This window comes from Tenrec ecaudatus, chromosome 1 (assembly GCF_050624435.1).
Source record: "Tenrec ecaudatus isolate mTenEca1 chromosome 1, mTenEca1.hap1, whole genome shotgun sequence".
In the NCBI taxonomy this organism is placed as follows: Eukaryota; Metazoa; Chordata; class Mammalia; order Afrosoricida; family Tenrecidae; genus Tenrec; species Tenrec ecaudatus.
In genome coordinates, this window is record NC_134530.1 from 178,792,355 (window position 1) to 178,815,879 (window position 23,525).

The 23,525-nt window shown below is 48.4% G+C and overlaps 1 protein-coding gene across 1 annotated transcript in view; it reads left to right on the forward strand.

Annotated features, from left to right (window-relative positions):
* The window catches only part of POGK (pogo transposable element derived with KRAB domain), a 46,872-nt gene that overhangs the window by 15,575 nt on the left and 7,772 nt on the right, over positions 1-23,525 (forward strand). Inside the window, exons 2-6 of the mRNA XM_075540899.1 lie at positions 9,583-9,719; positions 10,736-10,952; positions 12,263-12,396; positions 21,193-21,319; positions 22,031-22,129. Coding sequence (XP_075397014.1) covers positions 9,583-9,719; positions 10,736-10,952; positions 12,263-12,396; positions 21,193-21,319; positions 22,031-22,129 — 714 coding nt within the window. The remainder of the gene's footprint in view (positions 1-9,582; positions 9,720-10,735; positions 10,953-12,262; positions 12,397-21,192; positions 21,320-22,030; positions 22,130-23,525) is intronic.

A 23,525-nucleotide genomic window follows, 5' to 3' on the forward strand; every position in this document is an offset into this window, starting at 1 on the left:
AATGAGAGTAGCCATACAAGAAGGGTTATGGGAAGGTGGGGGAGAAAGGGAGAACTGATCACAATGCTCCACATTAACCCCCTGCCGGGGGGGCAGACAGCATTAAAGTGGGTGAAGGGAGACAGCGGTTGGTGTAAGACATGAAAAACTCATCATCATAATAATTTATAAATTATCAAGGGTTCATGTGGGAGGAAGAGAGGAAGGGAGGAGGGAATGAGCGGATACCAAGGGCCCAAGTAGAAAGCAAATGTTTGATGCTGGCAGCATATGTACACGTGTGCTTACACGGTGGACGGATGTATAGACTGTGATAAGAACTGTGAGAGCCCCCAATAAAGTGATTTTTTTAAAGAGAGAGTGGCTCCAATAAAGTAGTCTCTGCTAGGCTGACTCAAAAAAAAAGACAAATACTGGGATTATTATAGATTTGGATATAGTAATCTGTACTTCCTCCTCTCCCCCATGGTGTGCAGACATTTAGACACACACAAACTACAGCCTACATGTACGTTGCTTGGTATGATGACAAGTGGATTTTTTGTAGGTGCTACAAGTATTAATAATTCAACAAATACACACATGATAGAATTGTCACTATAGATTAAAATGCCAATGGTTCTGATAAAGTAAAACAGAAACATACTTTTATGTATGTATTCTTTCCCAAGTACTTCATCTTTGGTGAACCGACTGCAGCCTCACGTCCTGAAGTTCCTTCATCTGCTCTTCTCTGGAGGAGCGGAGATGCAAGTGTGAAGGAGCTCAGAAGAAACAGGTGCTCGTAGAAACAGTTATGACATGGGCAGTTTCTTAGCATTACTGCAGCGGAAGCGGAGGGGAAATGGAGCGCTAAGACTAATGGGCACAAGAATGAAGAAAACGTTCTAAAATTGACTGTAGTGGTGATCACACAACTCTTTAATATATTTAAACTAGTGTATCTGGTCCATGAACTATGCTAATAAAACTTATTTAAAAAACAACTAGATACTTGGCATAAGGACAGACTTCTGCCAAACTGCAGACCAGATTTCTTCCTCTTTTTAATTATTTTCTGCTTATTCTGAGCTGTGGGTTCAACCCCAAGAATTCAGATGGGTCTCTGTTAGATGAGTCTCTTTTCCCAACAACAAAAACAAAACAAACAGAAAAACACCATTCCTTTCCCACTCACAGTGACCCTATAGCTACCGAATGGTGGCCCTGGTGGTAGAGTGCTTTAGTCCAAGGACTGGTAACATCAAGGTCAGCAGTTCAAAACTACCAGCTGCACTGAGGAAGAAAGATGAAGCGTTCTGCTTCCGTCGAGAGGTGCAGTCTTGGAAAGCTACAGGAGAAGTTCTGCCCCGTCTCCGGGGTTGCAATGATGAATTCTCTCTGGCCATTAACCAGCAACATGAACAACTCTGCCCGCAGGCAGAAGTCGGTTACTACAATCCAGTGCCGGCCCAAATAGGGGCAGTCTCGCTTTCAGGGACTTGCCTGGTGTGTCCGTGATGGAACTTGGGGTGCTAGGGTTACATGTGGTTTACTATGCCAGGAATGACATAATTAAGAGGAACGAACGGTGTTCCATTCATTGTCAGTAATGACATTTAAACATTTATCTTGAAGCACAATGCAGTTTCTCACAGGATTATACTACCTACCTTCAGGGAATTCCAATCAATGCTATTATTCAAATTTACGCACCAACTACTAAAGCTCGTGATGAAGTAATTGAAGAATTCCACCAATGTCTTCAGTCTGAAATTGATCCAACTTGCAATAAACATACATTCATTTTTTTTTTAAATGCATTGATAATTATTGGCAATTGGAACGCAAAAGTTGGAAACAAAGAGGAAGAAACTGTCGTTGGAAATATGGTCTTGTTAACAGAAGTCAAGCTGGAGACCACACAACAGAATTGTGCTAGATCAACAACGTATTCATTACAAATATATTCAACAACACAAACGGCGACTACCCACGTAGATCTCTCCAGATGGAATAGACAGAAATCAAATATTCCACATCTGTGGGAAGAGGCACTAAAGAAGCTCACTCTCAGCAGCTAAAACCAGGCCATAGGCTGATTGTGACCATCAATTTTTCATGTGTAAGTTCAGATTGAAGCTGAAGAAAATGAAAACAATCCATGAAAGCCAAAATACGACCTTGAATGTATTTGGCCTGGATTTTGAGAACATCTCAAGGACAGATTAGACCCAATGAACATTAATGACAGAACATTAATGACATTAACGAGTCACAGCTCATCAGGAACATCACACATTACTTCTTCCCCTTTCTATTAAGGCTTATTAGGCTTATGTTTCACCTCAGGAATACTGTCAGACCGACATAGGTTCATTTGCATAATTAAGATTGTTTGATGCAGGAATGCCAGATGGGTGACCCCTCAGACACAGCAGCAGGGGTCTAACCAACTCAAGGGACGAGAATAACAGAATTGTAGGTGAAAGGATACATTGGAGGAGGTAAGATACAGCTAAACATATATGTAATAGAATAATAATAATATATATATAACAATAACAACAAGGGTCTTGGGGGGAGGGGAGGGGAGGGAGGAGATAAAGGGGATCTTGTATCAAAGAGTTCAAGAAGAAAGAAAATGTTTGGAAATTGATTGTCATGGCAATTATACAATTATGCTTGATCTATTTGAATTATGGACTGTTATGACACCTGTAACAGCTCCCAATAAAATGATGAATTAAAAAAACCACACATATGAAGAAAGCAAAAGGTCATTAAAAACACAAGAAATTAAAAATCAAAGTGAGTGCCAAAAGAGACTCACACTTGCTCTCAATTGCAGAGTAGCTAAGGCAAATGGGGAAAAAATGAAGTCAAAGAGATGAATATCAATTTCCAAAGTGCAGCTCCAGAAGACAAAGTCAAATACTATAATCAAGTGTGCAAAGACCTAGACTTAGAAAGCCAAAAAAAGAAGAACACAGCTTATCTGAAACTGAAAGATCTCAAGAAAAAAACAAGACATGAGTTTAAATATTGAAAAATGATAAGGGAAAAATATTGAATAATGCAGGAAGTATCATGAGAAAATGGAAAGTATACAGAGTCACTGTACCAAAAAGAACGAGTCAGCATTCAACCATTCCTCCGAGGTAGCATATGAGCAAGAACCAACGGTGCTGAAGGAAGAAGTGCAAACTGCACTGAATGCATAAGCCCAAAACAGAGCTCCAGGAATTGATGGAAAACCCATTGAAATGTTTCAGCAAGCTGCTGAAGCACTAGAAGCACTCGCTCATCTACGCCAGGAAATTTGAAAGACAGCTACCTGGCCAACTGACTGGAAGAGATCTATATTTGTACCCATTCCAAAGAAAGGTGATCCAACAGAATGCTCAAATTATACTACAAGGTCCCCGATATCACATGCCAGCAAAATATTGCTGAAGGTCAGCCAACCATAGTTGCAGCAGTACATTGTCAAGAGAGCTGCCAGAGGTCAGGCAGTATTTAGAAAGGGGACATGGAACAAGGGATATCATTGCTGATGGATCTTGGCTCAAAGCTGAGAATATCAGAAAGATGTTTACTTGTGTTTCATTGACTATGTCACGGAATTTGACCATATGGATTTAACCTTCAGAAGAAAGGGAATTCAAGAACACTTCATTTTGTTCATGTACCAAGAGACAGTTGTTCAAACAGAAAAGGGGAATGCTGAGTGTTTTAAAATCAGGAAAGGTGTGTGACAGGATTGTGTCCTTTCACCATACTTATTCAATCTGTAAACTGAGCAAATCACCAGAGAAGCTCGATTAGATGAAGAATTCAACATCAGGATTGAGGAAAGCTTATTAACAACCTGTGATATGCAGGTGACATCCTTGCTAATCATCAGAGAAGCTGGATTATGTGAAAAATTCCGCATCAGGACTGGAGGAAGGCTTGTTAACAACCTGTAATATGCAAATAACTCAACCTTGCTTGCTGAAAGCAAGGAGGACTCAGAGCCCTTCTGGTGAAGATCAAGGACTGCCACAATTCAATGTAAAGAAGATCAAAATCCTCACAACTCGACCAATAAGTAACATCATGCTAAATAAAGAAAATATTCAAGTTATCAAAGATTTTCTCTTGCTTGGATCCACAATCTGTGCTCATGGAAGAGTGGGTAAATCTGCTGTACAAAACCTCTTCAGAGTGTTGAAAAGCAAGGACATTGTGCTGAGGACTAAGGTATGCCTGACCAAGCCATGGTATTTTCAATGGTATCATACGCATGTAAAAATTGTCACTGAGGTATAAATTACCAAGGGCACATGAGGGAGGGGGGAAAGGGGAGGGAGGGGAAAAAAAAAGAGGACCTGATGCAAGGGGCTTAAGTGGAGAGCAAATGCCTTGAGAATGATTGGGGCAGGGAATGTATGGATGTGCTTTATACAATTGATGTATGTATATGTATGGATTGTGATAAGAGTTGTATGAGTCCCTAATAAAATGTAAAAAAAGAAAAGAGGAGAAAAAAATGATTAGGGCAAAGACTGTACAGATGTGCTTTATACAATTGATGTATGTATATGTATGAACTGTGATAAGAATTGTATGAGCCCCTAATAAATTGTTAAAATTAAAAAAAAATTGTCACTGAATATGGAAGAAGAGTCGATGCCGTTGAACTATGGCGACGGAGGGTGATATTGAAAGTACCATGGACTGGCAAAAGAGCATCTCTGTCTTCAAAGACGTACATCCATAATGCTCCTTCGAGGCAAGGATTTTGAAATTTAATCTTACAGACTTTGGAGAGGTTGTTGGTAGAGACCAGTCCCTGGAGAAGAACATCATGCTTGCCGAAGTAGAGGGACAGCACAAAGCAGAAGGCCCTCAATGTGATGGACGGTCACCGTGGCTGCAGCAATGGGCTCAAGCACAGGAACAATTGTGAGGCTGGTGCAGGACCCGAGAGTGTCCTGTCCTGTCGTGTACGGAGTCACTGTGGGTCAGAACTGACTGGATGACATCTAACAAGAGGGTTGCATGGTCATTGCGGGGGACCTGCCTCCACAGCCAAATGGGTCCAAGGGGTGGTTGTGTCATTGAAGGTGAAATTAGAGAGACAGGAGTGCTCACCTCTCCCATGAAGACCGGAACCAATGAGTGAGTGATATCTGCTCTAACAGGTTTATATCATCTTGGGCCAGCAAACACACCATGCACATACGTCACAGGAAGGACTTGTATTAGAGGCATACACAGGAAGGGGATGTCCTAAGAACATAACATAACCGAAGGGGGTACTAGGCACACACCCATGATAGGAAGGCACATATGTAGCAAGATGGGTGAGTTCTAGGGGAACAGTTATGGTCTTTAACAGAAGAGAGTGGGTTCTGCTTAAGGTGGGGCAGACAATAGGGTCTGACTGCTCTTGATGGCAGATAACCTTCAAGCAATCTTCAACCTTCTTCCAACCATGTGCTTGGAAGAAGCAGCGCCTTAAAGTTGGCCTGATCACAGGGGACATTGTGAAGAACAACTTTAGTTAGGAGAATGTGACTGGGAGACATCTCCAATTGATAGGCCTGAAGGCCTCCCTCCACCAGAATCTGCCTCTGGCTCCTTAAATGTGAGCTGAGAGAATTTGTCCACATAGACTGTCTTCCTGGTTCTCAGTTTCCCACAGGCCACGAGTCATAGTCCGACCGCCTTGGTTAGAAGAAGGGCCCTGAACCAACCATATAAAAGTGTCTTGCATAATGTGTACATACATCTGTTTTAGGATACAAGCAAACTCTAATCTCAAATATAGTTTAAGGAGACATTTATTAAGTCTTAAATGGGACAAAAATACATCATCCAAAAGAAGGAGAATACTAGCAGGAGACCAAAATGGTGTCCAAGGATTTACAGATGAGAAGCTGGAAGCTGGTTAAATAAATCATGGGGCCAAGGACACAAGGAAACTGCCATGAATTCATGATTGGTGGCAGAATAGTTCATCAGAGTTCTCTGAGGGACTACGGAAACCACGGGGAAACAAGTCCATGATATTAGATAGAAAGGTTGGTCCCTGGCCTTCTTACAAGGTAGTTAGCATGACTGACAAGGTATTCATTACTCATGACTGTGCAGCCACACCCAGCAAGGCCCTAGGAGAAACTGGAGGGGGGGAGGTAATCCACTTGCCAATCGACTCTGCCGGAGAGCAATGTAATCTATAACAGGGGTGCTCAATACGTTGATCGCAATCTACCAGTTGATCGCAAATGTGTGGGTAGATCGCATGGCATTAAAAAAATAGGTGTAAGTCTATCATCAATCCCGTTACAACACAGCTAATCAGACTCAATCTTAGGTGTCAAATACATGTGCAAACAACTGACAAGCAAAGTGATCACTAATGTTTAGACCTTGTTCTTTTCTCTTAAACGTAAGAAAGGGTATTAAAATGAGAGGGGGAGCTGGACCAAGTAAGAAGACAGAATCGTATCACTTTCATAAGGAATGGGAGATTTTGACACTACAAGCCGACATTCAGCTCAAGTCCAGAGAGAGTGAACAGTTCTGGAACTTTCTCGCAGAGGGAAAGTGCCCAAACCTGAGGACACGTGCTACCTCCTTGACTGCAGTATTCGGCTCTACTCATTGCTGTGACTCAGCCTTTTCCCACATAGAGAGCATTAAGTCCAAGTACCGTTCCACCAGGACGGATGATCATTTGGAAGTGTGCTGGAGGCTGGCTGTCAGCAGCCACTGTCCGGACTGTGCATCCCTGGCTCATTCCATTCAGTGCAAGCCGTCAGAATAAACTCAGGTCATGACAAAAAATGTACATAGTTAATTCTGTTGTGTTGTGAAATATGGACTCATGCGGTTATGCAAAGTACATAAACATACATTGTACATATAAAAATTGTCAATGCATTTATGAATAAATGTAATAAATAAATATGTTTACATTTTTATAGTCAGTAGATCATTTTGACTTGATCATTTTATAAGTAGCTTGCATGCTGAAAAGTGTGAGCGCCCTGATCTATATACTCTGTTAAGTGATGAGAAAGAATTCAGAGGAGGCTTAAGTCACATGGAGACTGCAAATGGATAGTTGCCTGACAACTGCAAGGTTAGCAGGTAGAAACCACCAGCTGCTCCTTGGGAAAAAGACAAAGTTTTCGATTTCCGAGTTACAAACTTGGAAACCCAAAGGAGTTTGAATTGACTTTGATGGCAGTGAGTTTTGTCCTTTTTGCCTTCTGCAACTGGGGTTTCAGAATACACTCTAATGCACTCTGCAAATGGATTGTTTATTGTTGTTGTTGTTGTTGTTTTTGCAATGGTTACTCTGAATTTAAGCTGCCATACACATTCCAATCATGGTCTCAACATGGAGCTGTGGTCCGGCCTGTAGCTGTGATGAACTGATCTGCTGCCAATCCTGCTTTTGTGAGTTTCCTTTGTAAAAAAGAAAATGACAGCCAATGTGGCGAAGAAAGCTGATGGTGCCCGGCTATCGAAAGAGATAGTGTCTGGGGTCTTAAAGGCTTGAAGGTGAACAAGCGGCCATCTAGCTCAGAAGCAATAAAGCCCACATGGAAGAAGCACACCAGCCGGTGCGATCACGAGGTGCCAAAGGAACCAGGTATAAGGCATCATGCAAAAGAAAAAAAAAAGAATATATATATATTCACTGTGGTATATATATATATATGTATGTATATATGTGTGTGTGTGTATATACCATAGTGAATGAAGGGGAAGTGCAGAGTGGAGACCCAAGGCCCAAGCGTCGACCACTGGAGATCCCCCTCACAGAGGGGTTTAGGAGAGGAGATGGGTCAGTCAGGGTGCGATGTAGTACCGATGAAGAACACAGCTTTCCCCCAGATCCTGGATGCTTCCTCCCCCCAACTACCATGATCCGAATTCTACCTTGCAGGACTGGATAGGGCAGAGGTTGTACAGCATATGGGAGCTGGAGGCACAGAGAATCCAGGGTGGATGATACCTGCAGGACCAGGGGTGTGAGGGGCGAGGCTGGGAGAGTGGAGGGTGAGTGGGTTGGAAAGGGGGAACTGATTAAAAGGATCCACATGTAACTTCCTCCCTGGGAGATGGACGGCAGAGAAGAGGGAGAAGGGGAGACTCCGGATAGGGCAAGATATGACAAAATAACAATGTATAAATTATCAAGGGCTCATGAGGGAGAGGGGAGGGAGGGGGGAAAAAAGAGGACCTGATGCAAAGGGCTTAAGTGGAGAGCAAATGCTTTGATAATGATTGGGGTAGGGAATGTGCGGATGTGCTTTATACAATTGATGTATGTATATATATGGATTGTGATAAGAGTTGTATGAGCCCCTAATAAAATGTTTTTAAAAAATTAGCATATAAACTTTCATTGCTAAGTCACTTTTTAAAGGAATTGTATAAACATCACAATCAGTTCTAGTCTTCTCTCCAACCTCATTATTTCTTTGTATCCAAGGACATCTGTTTATTTCATATTTGTAAGCCATTAAATTAGTGTATTTAACAAACATTTACAAGAATGGGAAACAAAATGATAATAAAAGCATATTTCCCTCTGAAAAAAAAAAGAAAGTGACTTTCAGTGACTAGTTTTCTGAAAACCTGAGGACACTATTATGGCCTCTAGGCTGAGAATCTCCCCAATTGGGATGAATTATCTAGGTCCTGCTTAAGCCTCAATTACAAATCTGTAAAAGCTTCACTTTTCAGGGTTTGTTAAAAAGTGCTAAGTCACTGTTTAAAAAATAACATGGGGAAAGGAAAGGAGAGGAAAACTCAGTGCCATCGAGTCAGCTCTGGCCCACATTACCTTCTGGGACAGGGTAGACCTGACCTTGTGGGTTTCTGAGACTGTAACCCTGTGGGTAGAACGCTTTGTCGTTCTCCCGGGGAGCAACTGGTGGTTTTCAATTGCTGGCCTTGTGGTTACGTTAGCCGACCAACACACACCCCACTACGCCGGTCAGTCATCTAACGCAGGACTCCAGGATGGCCAGAGTGCCTTCTACCATGTTTTCCTGAAAGTAAGACATCCCCCGAAAATAAGACCTACTCAGTTTTGCCTCTCACTGAAATATAAGGCATCACCCTAAAAATAAGACCTCGCTGATAATAAGGCCTCTCCGATGATAAGGCCCCCTGAAGCTACCGTAACTGTGGACTCTGGACTGAAGCAGCGCAGCCGAAGCAGACAGGAAGTGCTAGGTCTCTTTCGGAGAGCCTGCGCCGCTGCCAGGACAAGCTGCCGCCTGCTGCTGATGGAGTCTGGCTGCCCTGATGGAGTCTGGCTGACTCACAATTAGACAGTGAGTTGCGCGGGGTCAGGCACATTGTGTGGACACACAGGGGTGACTGAGGTAGGGGGGAAATGTCTGATAAAGGGGTAGGGGCATGTCTGGTGAAGGTGTCCACTGGCACAGGGGTGGGGGGAGGGGGTCACTTAAAATGGCACAGGAGGATCTGAAGGGGTTACAAAATCCCCCCTGATTCTCCTGTGTCATTTTAAATGATGCCCCTCCCTTCACCCTGATACCCCAGTGTCACTTTTTTTTTTACCCCTAGACATGGGCACAAAAAGAAAAACCTACTCCATGGAGTACAAGAAAGGAATCATGGCAGACTCTTTGAGACCAAAATCTTATTGCTGTCTGCAAAGAGAAGATGCTGCGTATCCGATTGGTCTGATAATGGCGAGCAGAGTATGGTAACCTCATTGAACAAATGGACAAGGGGAACGCTAAAAAGCGCAAGTGTGGATCAGGTCGGCAACCATTATTTCCCGAGCTGGAAGACCTGATCTGTGAATGGGTTGTTGACAGGAGAGCAAAGGCTTTGGTTGTGAATAGGGCTCAGATTCAAGAATTTGCCCTTGCAATGGCACCCCAGTTGGACATAGCCCCCCCAAGACTTCAAAGCATCACAACACTGGCTGGATCATTTCCTTCAGCGAAGTGAACTGTCTTTAGGAAGATCTACAACTACTACTGTACCTTGTACAGGTAATAAATTTCCTTTTTGTGTGTGTTCATCAATAAATGTGTACCGTATTCTTCATGGAAAAATATGACATCCCCTGAAAATAAGACCTAGTGCGTCTTTGGGAGCAAAACTGAATATAAGACACTGTCTTATTTTCGGGGAAACGGTAGAAGAAGGGCAAGCGCTAAAGTCCCAGGGAATGCTAATGACCACATGGATGTGTGAACCCACGTCGAACTCGTTAAAAACTAACTCTATGCAAATGCTTTGAGAATGATGAGGGCAACGAATGTACAGATGTGCTTTACACAATTGAAGTATGCATGGATTGTGCTAAGAGTTGTATGAGCCCCTAATAAAACGTTTAAAAAAAACACTAACTCTCGGCTCTGCCCGCGTGTCCACGCAGAGGTCACGCGCAGTGCTGCCGTGGAAGGGGCAGGCAGCGGGTACCCACGGGGCGCCCGGGCACCCTCCGCAAGAGCCGCCAGGAGCCGGCGGCGGCCGCGCGCCAACAGCAGGTCCGGAGCTCGCGCGGCCGCCGTCCCCGGCCCCGCCCCGTCCGATGACGTCACCGCCGCGCTCCTCCCCTCGCCTCCCAACACCCTCCGCTCGCCGCGGGGCCCGCCCTCCTCCACCACGTGTCCTCCTCCCGCCCGCCCTCCCGCCCTCCCTCCCTCCCGAGGGGCCGCGCGCTCGGGAAGCCGGAGAGGCGGAAGGGATGGCGCTCTGACAGCCGGGCGAGAGCCCTCGGCGTCCGCACCCCGCGGCCCTGGCCCGTTCGGCGGCCGCTCGGTCCGGCGGTGAGTGCGCGTGGGGCGGGGGCGGCGCGGGCCCCCTCCCCCGGCGCTGGGCGGCTCGGCCCGGCGAGGACGCCGAGCCTGCCGCCGCCGCCGCCTTTGTTGCGGGCCCGCCGGGGGAGGGAGGCAGCGCCGGCGCTCGCTGCCCCGCAGGTGCGCTGGGCGCGCGGACGGGGCCTGGCGGGAGGCGGGCCGGCCGGGCGCGGGGCTGCGGAGAAAGGGAAATGGGACAAGATGGCTGGAGCGATCCGAGCGCGCCTGGGGGCGCGGCGGCTGCGCGGGCGGGGCTCCGGGGAGTAAGCGGGCGGCGGCCCTCGCTGCAGGCCCCAGGCTGCGGACCCACAAGCCCGGGGTGCGCCGCTCCTTCCCACCCCCTGCCTGGGAGGCGGCGGCCAAGTTTGGGGCCCCAGCTCCAGCGAGTCCGGAGCCAGCCCCATCCGCCCCAGATCAGTCCCTGCCGCGTTTGCGCGTGTCTTTTGGAAATACTGAAGGAGCTGACTTTGAACTCCGCGGAGATCTTTTCTTTGGAGGCTCCGGAGGACGCAGCCTTCAGGATGCGCACTCACTCCACACCTAGGAATCACCCGCGCCCCTAGAGGGCAGGAGCACGGCCCTTTGTACTGGCCTGCGAGCTAGCCGGCGGGAGCATTTGTGGCCCAAAGGCACCGATCATTTCGTGGCCAGGGTGGGGGCCCCAGGAGTGTTCAAGCGTTGGCTGTGTCATGGACTCCTTGGCTTGCAGAAGCTTCCATCGGAACCAGCTTGTAGACCGGACGTTCGAATTTGCTGTGATCCGCAAAGCCCAGTGGAAGGTGTTCCGAGCCAGCCACCCTCCACCCTGCTTAGATCTTTCCCTTGGTTAACGACCCAGTTGGGTGAATGCGCCCTAGCTGTAAGTCAACACTGGTAGCTTGCAGCCGATTCCATGGCGCTGGCTGTGAGGAAGTTCTGCCTTTTAATTTCGGGCTTCAGCTTCTCGTCTGCCTCACTTCTGTCCTTTGGTCCCTGCAAAACCAGTCTGGCCTCTCTTCCACAAATACCTTTTAAAAATATTTGTAGGCTGTCTGATTTCTTCTGTACCACACAGCCCCTCTTAATCAAATAGGTTGCCTTCCAACTTCCTGGTGCTTCCTGGGTAGCCCATCCTCCCCATCCGTGCCTGCTGCTGTTTGTGGATCCTGAGCCTCCCTTTTTTTTTTTAATCATTTTATTGGGGGCTCGTACAAGTCTTATCAAAATCCACACATCCATCCATTGTGTCAAGCACATATGTACATTTGTTGCCATCATCATTCTCAAAACATTTGCCTTCTACTTGAGCCCTTAATATCAGCTGCTCATTTTCCCCCTCCCTCCCCAATCCCCCCTACCTAATGAACCCTTCATCATTCCTGAGCCTTTCTTAAGGGCTTCACCGAGCTCATGCTGACACCTGAAGTTTCTGAACTGCATCCTCCTTGCAGAGATGGAGTCCACAGCCTACCCTCTCAATTTGACCTTAAAGGAGGAGGAGGAGGAGGAGGAGATTCAGAGCCGGAAACTGGAGGACGGCCACTCGGATATGCAGAAAGTGCGAATCTGCTCGGAGGGTGGATGGGTAAGTGTGGGGTTCGTGCACACAGGTAGAGGAGCAGCAAGCCTAGGAGCCAGCAGGCTGATGGAGTCTCCTGGGGCAAATGAGGAAGTTAAAAAAAAAAAAAGAAAAACAGCCGTGCTGGGTATGTTAGCATTCCTGAGTAAAGTGCCTTGTGGCTTTCAAAGCAGGAAGAATGCTGGTTGGGGAACAGCCCTCCCCACGCCCCCATCACATAGCTTATCCTGGAAAGGTTGGAAGTCCAATTCAGCCTGTTTCCCTTGCTGAACGCCCTGAGCCCTGCGCAGAGCCAGGCACATTGTAGGTGCCAAGTAAATGCTGCAAACTGACTGTTGGGCAAAGAGGGTCCTTTCACATAAGACTTGGGCTGTTGAACTGGTGTGAGGAGAGCTTTGCGAGCCTGGTCCGCTTGGTTCTGGGTGAACATCTCCAATGAATAATTCACGCAGCAGAGCCGCAGTGCCGGCTGGACCAGGATCAAAGATTGGGATATGTGGGCATGGGGGAAATAGAGATTTATACCAGAATGGTGTGATAAAGTAAAATAATTACCTACAGTTAGTCAGAGTGGTTAAAGGGCTTCATGGTAATTGGACATGAATAACAAACATTTGAAATAAGCAACAGGTTGGCATTCTTTTCCGGTACTCACTGTGTATAGTAATGGGAATATTAATACCATCCTTGGTTCTCTCGAAGGCCATACCCCTTGAAGTTCTAGTTCCAAACCATCCAGGCTGGATCCCTGTCAGATGGGGGTATGGGGCCACAGGGAGATGCTTAGCCCAAAAGACACGCCTGCACACTGATATTGCTTCTTAGCCAACGCTTCTGAGTTACAGCTCAGGAGTGCATTCTGCTTTGTATAAATGAAAGTCGACATAGGCGGGGCACGCCACTCCAGCCATGGAGACCACTCTGCCTTTGTCTCTGCCATTGCTTTCTCCTTGCCAATTCTGACAAGAGGAAAGGCTTCACGTCCCCTCTGGTCTGGAGCAGTAGAAACCCTGTGCTGGGCCAAGGCACCCAGCAGGGATGTCTAGATGAGCTGAGAGCCTGGCAGACTGGCTGTAAAGGAGGCTCTCTGAGGGTTAAGGCAAAGAGAAAAGAGCAGGGTCGTGATGGCTGAAGTTGGGAAGGAACAAATGTAACTAAGGAGCATGAATATGTTGGGGATTTAGCATTGGTGGCCCCCGGAGGGGGGAATCTGCTGCCCTGCCAGCCATCAGCAGACCTGGTGCTGGGTACTGTGAAGGCAAGACCCCTGCTCTTGTGGAATTGCTAGTCTTGTGAGGAAGTCAGAGAAGTAATAGCTGATTGGCAGTTGGGTGTGGAGCCCAGTGCTGGAAGTCAGCTCAGGAAATGGTAGCCAGGAGGGGAGAGGCTGCTTGGTCATGGCCCTAGTCTGCTGCTGGGTACCACTGAGTTGATCTCAGCTCAGAGTCCCATGTGTGTCTGGGCAGAACTGCCACGTGGGGTTTTCTTTTCTTGGCTATAGAGAGTCTTCATGGAAGCAGGTGGGCAGGTCTTTTCTCCCACATAGTGGCTGCATGGGTTCCTGCTCTGGGATTTTCCGTCAGTCAAGCCTTAACCATGGTGCCACCAGACACTTACCACTTAGAACTGCAGTATCAACAGGGAGCAATTTTACCTCCAAGAGGGCTTGGTGATGCCTGGAGGCATTTTTCATAATGGCTAGGAGGGATAATCCTGCTGTCATTTAATGATTCAAGGCCAGGGATGCTACTAACCATCTTGTAATGTCTAAGACAGGTCCCGAAACAGTTCTGTCCAACCTAATAACATGTCCGTAGTGCTGAAGCTGAGAAACCCTGCTCTAGAGCGTGAAGCTAGTGGGGGGTGAAATTATTTCTAGATGCAGTTGTAATTATGTTAAGGCATTCAGCATAACCATCATCCTATGTTTAGGATAAGATTTCACAGAAGCATTGGAATAGAAATGAAACGTCAAGTAGAAGTGAGGGGAGGAAGCAGGAGCTCTGGTGGCGGAGTGGGTTGCATGCGGATCAGCACTTTGGACTCGCCAGCTGCTCTGAGGAGAAAAGACCAGGCTGACTACTACCACAAACATGGGAGCCGTCCTCCGCCCTAGAGGGCTGCCGGAGTGGAGTAGAGGGCAGATGCGTTGTTTGGGGTTTTGGTCATGAGCGGAATCAACCAAGGGGAGGTGTTGCTCAAGCAAAAAGTACTTGGAAAGGAAACTGGATCTCAGAATTACTGGTTCCCATAGCTGGAACTGAACATCCACGGGGAAGAGAAATTGAGAAGGCAGGAGAAGGATGGAGGGCCGGGAGCAGCCATCTGACCAGGGTAGTCTGTGCTGAGGAGTTTAGGACTCTCCTGAACAGCTCTGAGGAATCTAATCTCAGTTCATCTTTCCAAGGGAAGCCACAGGTTCGCTCAACTGAGTCTTTGGATGGTGCAAATGGTTAGCATGCTCCAGCTCCTAACTGAGGGTTGGAGGTTCGAATCTACCCAGAGGCACCTCAGAAGAAAGGCCTGGTGATTTTTGGAAAATAAGCCCATGAAAACCCTATGCAGCTGCTGACACATGGGATTGCCTGAGTCACAGTGGACAAGACGGCAACTTACTTTTTTTTTTTTTTAAGGTACTCAACCGCCATGCTAACACGTTAAATTGCTGGGGTGGGTGGGGGGAATCTAAGGCTTTGGAGTTAGACTTTATAGCTCTCTGACTACCTATAAAAGTGAGGTCAAATAAACAAAACAACAAAGTTCACTACCATCAAGTTGCTTCTAACGGATAACAACCCTATATAGGGTGTCCACAGCTGAAAATCTTTACAGGGGCAGGTAAGCCTCACCTTTCTCCCTCGGAGCGGCTGGACGGTGGTAGTGATACCTATACCCCTGGTTTCTTTCTTTTTATTAATCATTTTATTGGGGGTCTCATACAAATCTTATAACGATGCATCATTCACTTGTACTAAGCACACTTGTACATATGTTGCCCTCAACATTTTTGACACATTTTCTTTCTACTTGAACCCTTGGTATCAGCTCTTTTACCCCTCCCTCCCCCACTTTTGAATCCTTGGTCATTTATATATTGTTTCATATTTTACACTGTCCATTGTTTCCCTTCACCTTCATTTCTGTTATTCGCCCCACCCCCCTTCCCCAACCTGGTTTATTTTTTAAAAGGCAGCAAGATAAATAGTTCCTGGCACAGTGCTTGGCACCTACCAGGGACCCTACGAATGCAGCCTCTCTCCCCATGAGCTCCCTGCTCCCCACTGCCTGGTTGGGAGGCTTCAGTGAAACCAAGGAATGCGAGCATTTATGACAGTGCTGGAATGCACGCTTCCTGAGCAGAGCCAAGCAGTGCTTGCACACTAAGGGAATAACACCTCTCTGATGGGTCTTTGATCTTCTGAGGGGAGGGGAGCAAGGATTGGGAGCACCTACCAGCAAGGCCAAGAAAGGGGCACTGGGGGTTGGGCCCCAGCTGGCTGGCTGGCTGCCTTCCTTCTCCATTTTGCCCTGGGCTGCCCTGTTTACCTTCTGCTGCGTTCAGATGAAAGGCCTCTGTGGAGCCAGGGGAGGCCTGCACAGCAGGGCCTGGCCGAAGGCTGGCTTGATTCACACAGGGCTGCTTTGCTGTGGGCCTCGGGAGCATAATGCGGACTTGTCTGAAGAGCCTCCGAGCTCGGTCATCAGTGGGAGGCAGTGACTCCCACACTGGCTCCCAGCCTCGTGCCTCCTGCTAGTTTCACTAGCCTGGGGGTGTGGAGGTGGTGCAGTGGTTAAAGTGCTCAGCTGCTAACTGCAAAGTGTGTGGTTCGAGCCCGCCAGTTGCTCTGTGGGACGAAAGCGAGACAGTTGCCTGTACAGATTATCTATACCTCGGAAAGTCCCCGAGGTGGCTACACTCCATTGGTGGGGCTGCTGTGTCAAAGCTGACATGACAGTGCTCGGTTTGGTTCCATGTCTAGCCTCAGTATTGACAGCCCCTCTGCAGGGTGGGGCATAGCCTGGCCTGCGTCGGTTTTATTCAGCAAAGGTAGAGGGTCTGAAAATAGATATGGCCCTGATCTGGAACTTCCTGGGGAGAGAAAAGGGCAAAAGCAGAGTTGTTGAAAAGCCCGGGGAGCGGGAGCAGGTGCGATGGAAAATTCCTGGGCTGACGAGCCTCCTCAGTCGGTGACTAAGTGTGGAAAACCTAGAGGCCGGTCCTGGTGTTTTACAACTTAGGGATTTGTATCTCTTCTTGCTCCAAAGAGTAAGCATGGTCTTGTGACAGAGAAAATGTAATGTTAAAATGTGAACCTGTTCCATGTGAAACAAGATCAGGGAAATCCAGATGATATTGCCTTCGATTCAAAATGTATTGCCACCCGGGTCCTCGTTCGACGTATGTGGGTTTATTTCCAACAAACCGTGTTTAAACGCGCCTCTGCAAACCATGGGTGGCCACAGACATGTTCTCTCGGAGCATGGGTGGTCTCATGGTGGTGACGTGGTTACTCTTGGGGATGCGATCCACAGGATCAGCAGTTCAAAACCATTAGCCACTCTGGGAGAAAGGCTTTCTACACCTGTAAAGAGTTAGTCTCCAAAACCCACAGGCAGTTCTACCCAGTCCTGTAGGGTCACTGAGTTGGCATCAGTGTGATGGCAGTGCGTTTGGTTTCGTTTACCCTCATTGGGCTGCCTTCAAAAAAAAAATCCCGTTAAAATAATGGCTTTGAAGCCAGTTCAGGTGAAGGCAGAAGGCTACAGCAACTGGTTTTTATTTTCTTTTGGTATTCCAAAGAGGTAATGTTGACAGATTGCCACATGGGATGCAGAACAATCACTGGGGGGTTGATGAGAAGATTTAAGAAAGCTGCATTGGTGCTTATAGGCTGGGAGAGTTGTGGCATGGATTTCCTTTCCGATCTCAGCAATGCATAATGCACCCACTTATTCTTGCAGGTTAGCAAGGGCCCTCCAGCCCTGATCTTACCCCTCAGACTTTTTTGTTCCCCAAACTCAAAGAAAACTTGTGGGGGACCGGTTGTGTGGTTGAAGGGTAATTTAAAGAGATCAGACAAGACGTGCAAAGGTGCACCTCTTCTGATGGCAGAAGCTGGCCAGCCAGATCATACACTTACATAACAGGAAGGGATTGTATGAGGGCAGCGGTTCTCAACCTGTGGGTCACGACCCTTTCACAGGGGTCGCCCAATTCATAACAGCAAAATGACAGTTATGAGGTAGCAACGAAAATAATTTTATGGTTGGGGGGTCACCACAACATTAGAAATTGTATTAAAGGGTTGCGGCATTAGGAAGGTTGAGAACCACTGCTTGAGGGGCATGCATGTAACAGAAAGAGAATGTGCTAGAGTACCATACATGCAGCAGGAAGGTACATATGTAACCAGATGGGTGGGTTTAGAGTTAGGGTGCAGCTTAACCTTGGTTGGCTCTGAGCTGGCGTGACCTTAAGTGTCCCTGAGCTATTCTCCTGGGGAACAAGCTATGATCCTTAGCAAAAGGAGTGGGCCCTACTTAGAGTAGGACAGATAATGGGGTCTGGTTGCTCTTGATGGCAGATAACTCAAGCATATAAAGTAGCAACCTTGTGCTTGGAAGCAGTACCTTAAAATTGGCGTGATGATGGGGGCACATTTGGAGGGGGAGATAGCTTTAGTTGTGAAAATGTGACTGGGATGTATCTCCAACCCACAAACACCAAGGCCCTCCCCACCAGTCTGCCTCCCAGACTCTCTTTAAATAGGAACGGAGACCATTTGTCCGCGTACACTCTTCCCAGTTCTATTCCCCACACGCAGAAGGAATGTGATTTGAGTCCCTTGTGTGTACAACACGGCCCTTTCTATGTAGTGTTCAGTGGACCAGCACAGAATTCATTGGGGAAGGTTACAGAAATGGAAACGATGTCTGCAGAAGTGTGTGCCCCCAGATGGGAGATATGTCAAGAAACAATATCTTCTTCACATTGTGCTGTTTGTGTGTAATAAAAGGTTTACCATTGTGTAGCAGTCCTTTTTAGCTCACCCTTGTGTTTTCCCACGACTGCTATCTAGAGTTGCAGCCTTGTAGTGCAGCAGGTAAAGAGTTTGGCTGCTGCCCACTGGGCCGAAGGTTCAAACTCACAAGCAGCCACTCCTCCAAAGAACAATGAGGCTGCTTTACACTCATTTCTGTCAGTCAGAATTAAGTCCCTAGTACTGGGTTGGGGTTTGTTTTTGTGTGTGTGTGTGTGGGGGGGGGTTGTTGGTTTACACTATCTCCGAGAGGTAGAGAGGTTACTTTAGCTCAGGTTTTACCCTCCATGGGCTTCCTTTCTGATGGAGGAAACAAGTGAGCCAAAAGGAGACTAGACTATATGCTCAGTGCCGCCCCAGTGCTCAGCCTGGGGCATGGTAGGATGTGAAGGTGGTCACCCACCCAGGTTGAGCTGGGCCTTCTGGGAACGGCACTCTTAGGTGAGTGGCTGGTGACCTGGCCCAGACTGCACATGAAACCTGAGGCTGTGTGGAGACCTGGGAGTGTCAGAGTAGTGTGTCCAGGGACGCCCCTGGGAACTGTGTTACAAGCAGGAGCCTTGGGGCTGGGCAGGCTGTGGTACATCCAAATCTCAGCCCTGCGGTTAGGTAGCCGTGTGGCTGGCTCCCAGCGGGAAATGCAGCATTGCCGGGCCCGTTTCCTCCCTGATTAGATGGGACTTATTCTCCCCCACCCAAGCCTAGGGAACAAATGAAGGCGGTACAGCACTAGCTGTAATAAGTGTTCCCTGAATCAGAGGTAGGAGGTGGAGTCCACTCAGAAGTGCCATGAAAGGGACTTGCAGAGTGTGATCGCCCCCAAAATGCCAGCCACTGGAAACCCTTGGGAGCATGGCTGCATCCTGGCACATGGAGGGTTGTTCTGTGCCAATATCAACTTGGTGGCGTCTGGTTTGTGTTTAAATGCCAGATGCTGGACAGGTAGGGAGGAACGGCACCTTTGTGTACAGATGGGTGGTAGTTCAGACCCAGACTGACTTTCTGAGCACGCTCATGCTGACCATCACCTGGCGTCCAGCCCTGGGAAAACGGCTGAACGTAAAAAGACAAAGGAGCCAAGCGGAAACATGATTCCCTAACTGCTAGGAGCCCTGGTGGCAGAGTGGGTTACACGTCAGCCTGTTAACCACAAGGTTGGTAGTTCAAGCCCATCAGCTGCTTGGCACCAGAGATATGAGGCCAGAAACCAAGGGGCTGTTCTCTCGTGCCCTGGAGGGTAGCCAGAGCCACAATGTTGGACTTCGGAGCAGGAGTTTCCATGACCAAAAGAAGGTAAAGTTTCAAGGAAAACAACTGTTTACTAAACAGACAGGCTATTTTGGGTGACCATCTGCCTTTAGCAGGGAAACGGAATAGAGCAGTGGTTCTCAACCTTCTCGATGACGTGACCCTTTAATACAGTTCTTGTGATGTAGAACCATAAAATTATTTTCGTTGCTACTTCGTAACTAATTTTGCTATTGTTATGAATCATAATGTAAATATCTGATATGCAGGATGTATTTTCATTGTTACAAATTGAACATCATTAAAGCCTAGTGATTCATCACAAAAACAATATGTAATTACATATAATTATAAATAAATGAAATTTTGTCTTGAAGCATGGCGTAGCATGGATAACAGTTGTCACACTGAGTACCTGCAGGTGGGCGGTCGCCTGGAGACAGAGCAGTGGTTTCTCAGTTCCTAAGACCACCAGAAATATGTATTTTCCGATGGTCTTAGGCGACCCCAGTGAAAGGATTGTCCGACCTCCAAAGGGGTCATGGCCCACAGATTGAGAACTGCTGGAGTACAGTGTTCTCTAGGAAAAGGGGTGTCCATGGGCTTTCTGCCAAGCAGGTCTAAGCAGGGAAGTGAGCGCTTGCTGTAGCCTCGAGTTACATGAATGTAAGGTCTAATCTAAGCAGCCCTCTACTGCCCGGGCTCTAGCCCAGCAGGGCCAAGGAGAGAGAGAGCCTCATCCCTTACTGTTTCCTCCCTGGGTGCCTTCGGGTTCCGTGACCATTCTTGGACTTGAACCCCGCACCGTGACACCTGCCTGAGTGAAATAAAGCTTCTCGGACATGTCAGCCAGCCAGGTGCTCATGCCTTCAAATGCTAATTCACTGCCATTGAGTGGAGAGCAGGCCTGCTTCAGGATTTCCGGGGCTGTATGTTTAATGGGTGTGGACAGTAGTCTTCGTTCACCAGCAGAGATCGAACTGCTGATCTTGCGGTGAACAGTCCAGCGCATAAGCCACTACCCCACTGAGCCCCATGAGCATATCCTAGGAAGCCAACTTCATGTCGAGTATTGGTGCCGTCTGCCACGGATCCCACGGAAACCAGGCCCCTCCCACACCCACCCGGATCGGTAGGTGTTGGGGGTCTGCTGAGGGAGAGTGCAGGGCTGCAGTGAGTGGGTTGGGATGGGAGCTTCCTTGGGTGGGTCGTTTCCTTTTCTAGACTTGGGAGTACAGGAGAGTAAGGTGCTCGTGCCCAGCTGGGTCCCTGTAAAGTCAGGGGGGTTTCCTCTCTGGCAGCTGCATTCCTTCTCCAGGAACTGAGGGGTGCAGCCTCCTGTGCTGGAGGGAGACCCGAGTCCTGGTCCCCCTTTCCACTGGCTGCCACATCGGTCCGAGGTGACCTGTAAGCTGCAGGGCTGGGTCAGGTGGTTTCGGGCCCTGTCCTGCCCGTGCTCCACATCAGTGCCTGCACGTGCCTGCTGCTGAGAATGGCCTGTTTGCTGTTCCAGGTCCCGGCCCTGTTTGATGAGGTGGCCATCTATTTTTCCGATGAGGAATGGGAAGTTTTGACGGAGCAACAAAAGGCCCTCTATCGGGAAGTCATGAAGATGAATTATGAAACTGTCCTGTCTTTGGGTAAGCCTTTGTTTTCCTTTGTTGCCTGGGTGCGCCCCCCGAGCCCGGGGAAGTGTTTCTCTGCCTGTGTTCCCTGGGATAGCCACACTGCCCTCTCTCCGTCCCTTGGACTCGGTCCCCTCATGCCCATTTCTGTTGGAGTTCCTGTTTTCTATTTGGGCGGGCAGACTGTAGCTGCAGCTTCCCGTCATGTCAGCAACGGGCCCCACCCCTCCAACTCCATCCTGCATCCAGGCATTCTCATAAAACTAAAGCTGGAAAAAAAAAAACTAAAGCTGCTGAGAAAACTAACCTGAGCAACACCACCACAGTCTGATCCTGTGGTTCGAGTTTTCCTAAGGGGGGAGGCAGCTTTGGTTGCTGTCAGATTGGCCTCAGAAGCTGGGGGCATCTCCTCAAAGAATCCTTGCGCCCTCCCCATGGTCCTGTCAGGCATCTAAGAATGTATCCATTGGGAAGTGTGTTACCAGTGTGCTCGCACAGGTTCCCACGTGTGTGCTGCAGCTGTGGCCCCATCCACCGCCTTATTGGCGGCAGTGATTTGTGCCAGACTTTAGCCTGGCTGTCCCTTGCCCATTTCTCCCTTGCTCTCACAAATCTCCATGTTGAGAAGACCAAGATGGTGGCGAGGGCGATCCTTCTGTAACGTAGACTGGATTGGCAGCTTGGCTCCAGGAGAGTAATCAGTGCTGTTTTATTTCCTGTGAGCAGAATTCCCATTCCCTAAGCCGGACATGATCGCACGACTGGAAGGGGAGGAGGACGCTCAGAAGCGCAAGGAGTGGCCGCCCCAGAGAGGAGCCTTTGCAGGTAATGCTCTCGAATCGAGTCAGTCCCACGTCTGTCCAAGTGCCAGCCTTGGGAAGCGGGGTCATGGGTCGGGATGCTCACGGAAGTCAGTCAGCAGTTAGACCCCACAAGCTGTTCCCCTAAAGACATTCAGCCTCCCAAACCCACAGGGACCATGCTGCCCCATCCTACGGGGTCACTGGCAGTGAGTTCAGGTTTGGGTGTGACGAGATCCAAAGGGGAGGCATGGTGGGGGGGGCAGAAAGAGTATGGGCTTTCAACGTTTCCCATCTTCTGATGCCTTGTGACCTTAGGGGGTCCTCACCTGTAGGCTTGGTGTGCAACCTTGTGTGCAGGTGAAGTGAAATGAAGCCCGGGCGGCATTGGGCCTAGCACACATTTGCCAGTGGGGCCACCTTGGTGGTGCTCCAAGGCGCCGTGCACATCAGGGAGCAGTGGCACCAAGAAGCCCCTTGGGACCTCTTTCCCCTGGCGCCCTTCACCCTGCACGGAGGTGCAGGAGCAGCGGTTGGATGGGCTCAGCCCAGTCTGTGAGCCCCACGCTGCCCTGTGTTGGGAATGTGCTTAGGAGAACGAACAGCAGTGGGACAGAGGGCATCATAACTGCCTGATGGCAGAGCTCCATCAACTCTAAGACCCCTCGCCCCCGAGGCCAATTTAATATCTCTGAATGTGCTCGAATGCCTCTTACTATTTCATGACATGTCTAGCTTAAGATAGTGGCTTTTCCCCCCTTTGTATTGCACATTTAGGAGTTTGCTCTCAATTAATGGCGTCTTAGTTTGGGTTAAATAGTTTGGGTCATGCGCCGTGTGATAGAGCTATTCTACACTGGCGTGCAAGGCCACGTTTCTGCCTACTAGCTTCACCTCATCGAGCTAGGATGTGTTGGTTTGTTTCCCCTACAGGAAGGGTTGTGATTCAGCTCCTCAAACCACAGCCAAACCCGCTGCCGTGGAGTCGCTGCAGACTCGTGGCAGCCCTGCAGGGAAGGGTAGGTCTGCCCTGTGAGGGTCCGAGACGGGCTCAGAGTGGAGAGCACCCAGCTTTCCTCCATGCAGCACTTGGTGGTCTTGAACCGCTCACCTCGCAGATCGCAGCCCAACTACTAGTCCCTCTAAACCTCTTAAGAGTTGCAGGATTGTGGGCTGTTTTTGGCTTCTTGTCCATTTAAGTTTTTTTGACCTAAAGAGTCCCAGACAACTATTAGGTGCAAGCCTTGTGCTTTAGGTCCCAGCACTACCACTTTCCAGCTCGGTTAGCTGTTGCATTACTAGCCCTGCTCTCGTTCATTTTCTCACTCGTGAAAAACGCCGTGATGATTGTAAACATTGAAGACCGTGGTGCATATAGGTGAGGACGTAAGCAATAGCACCTTGTTATTCAAAGAAACCTG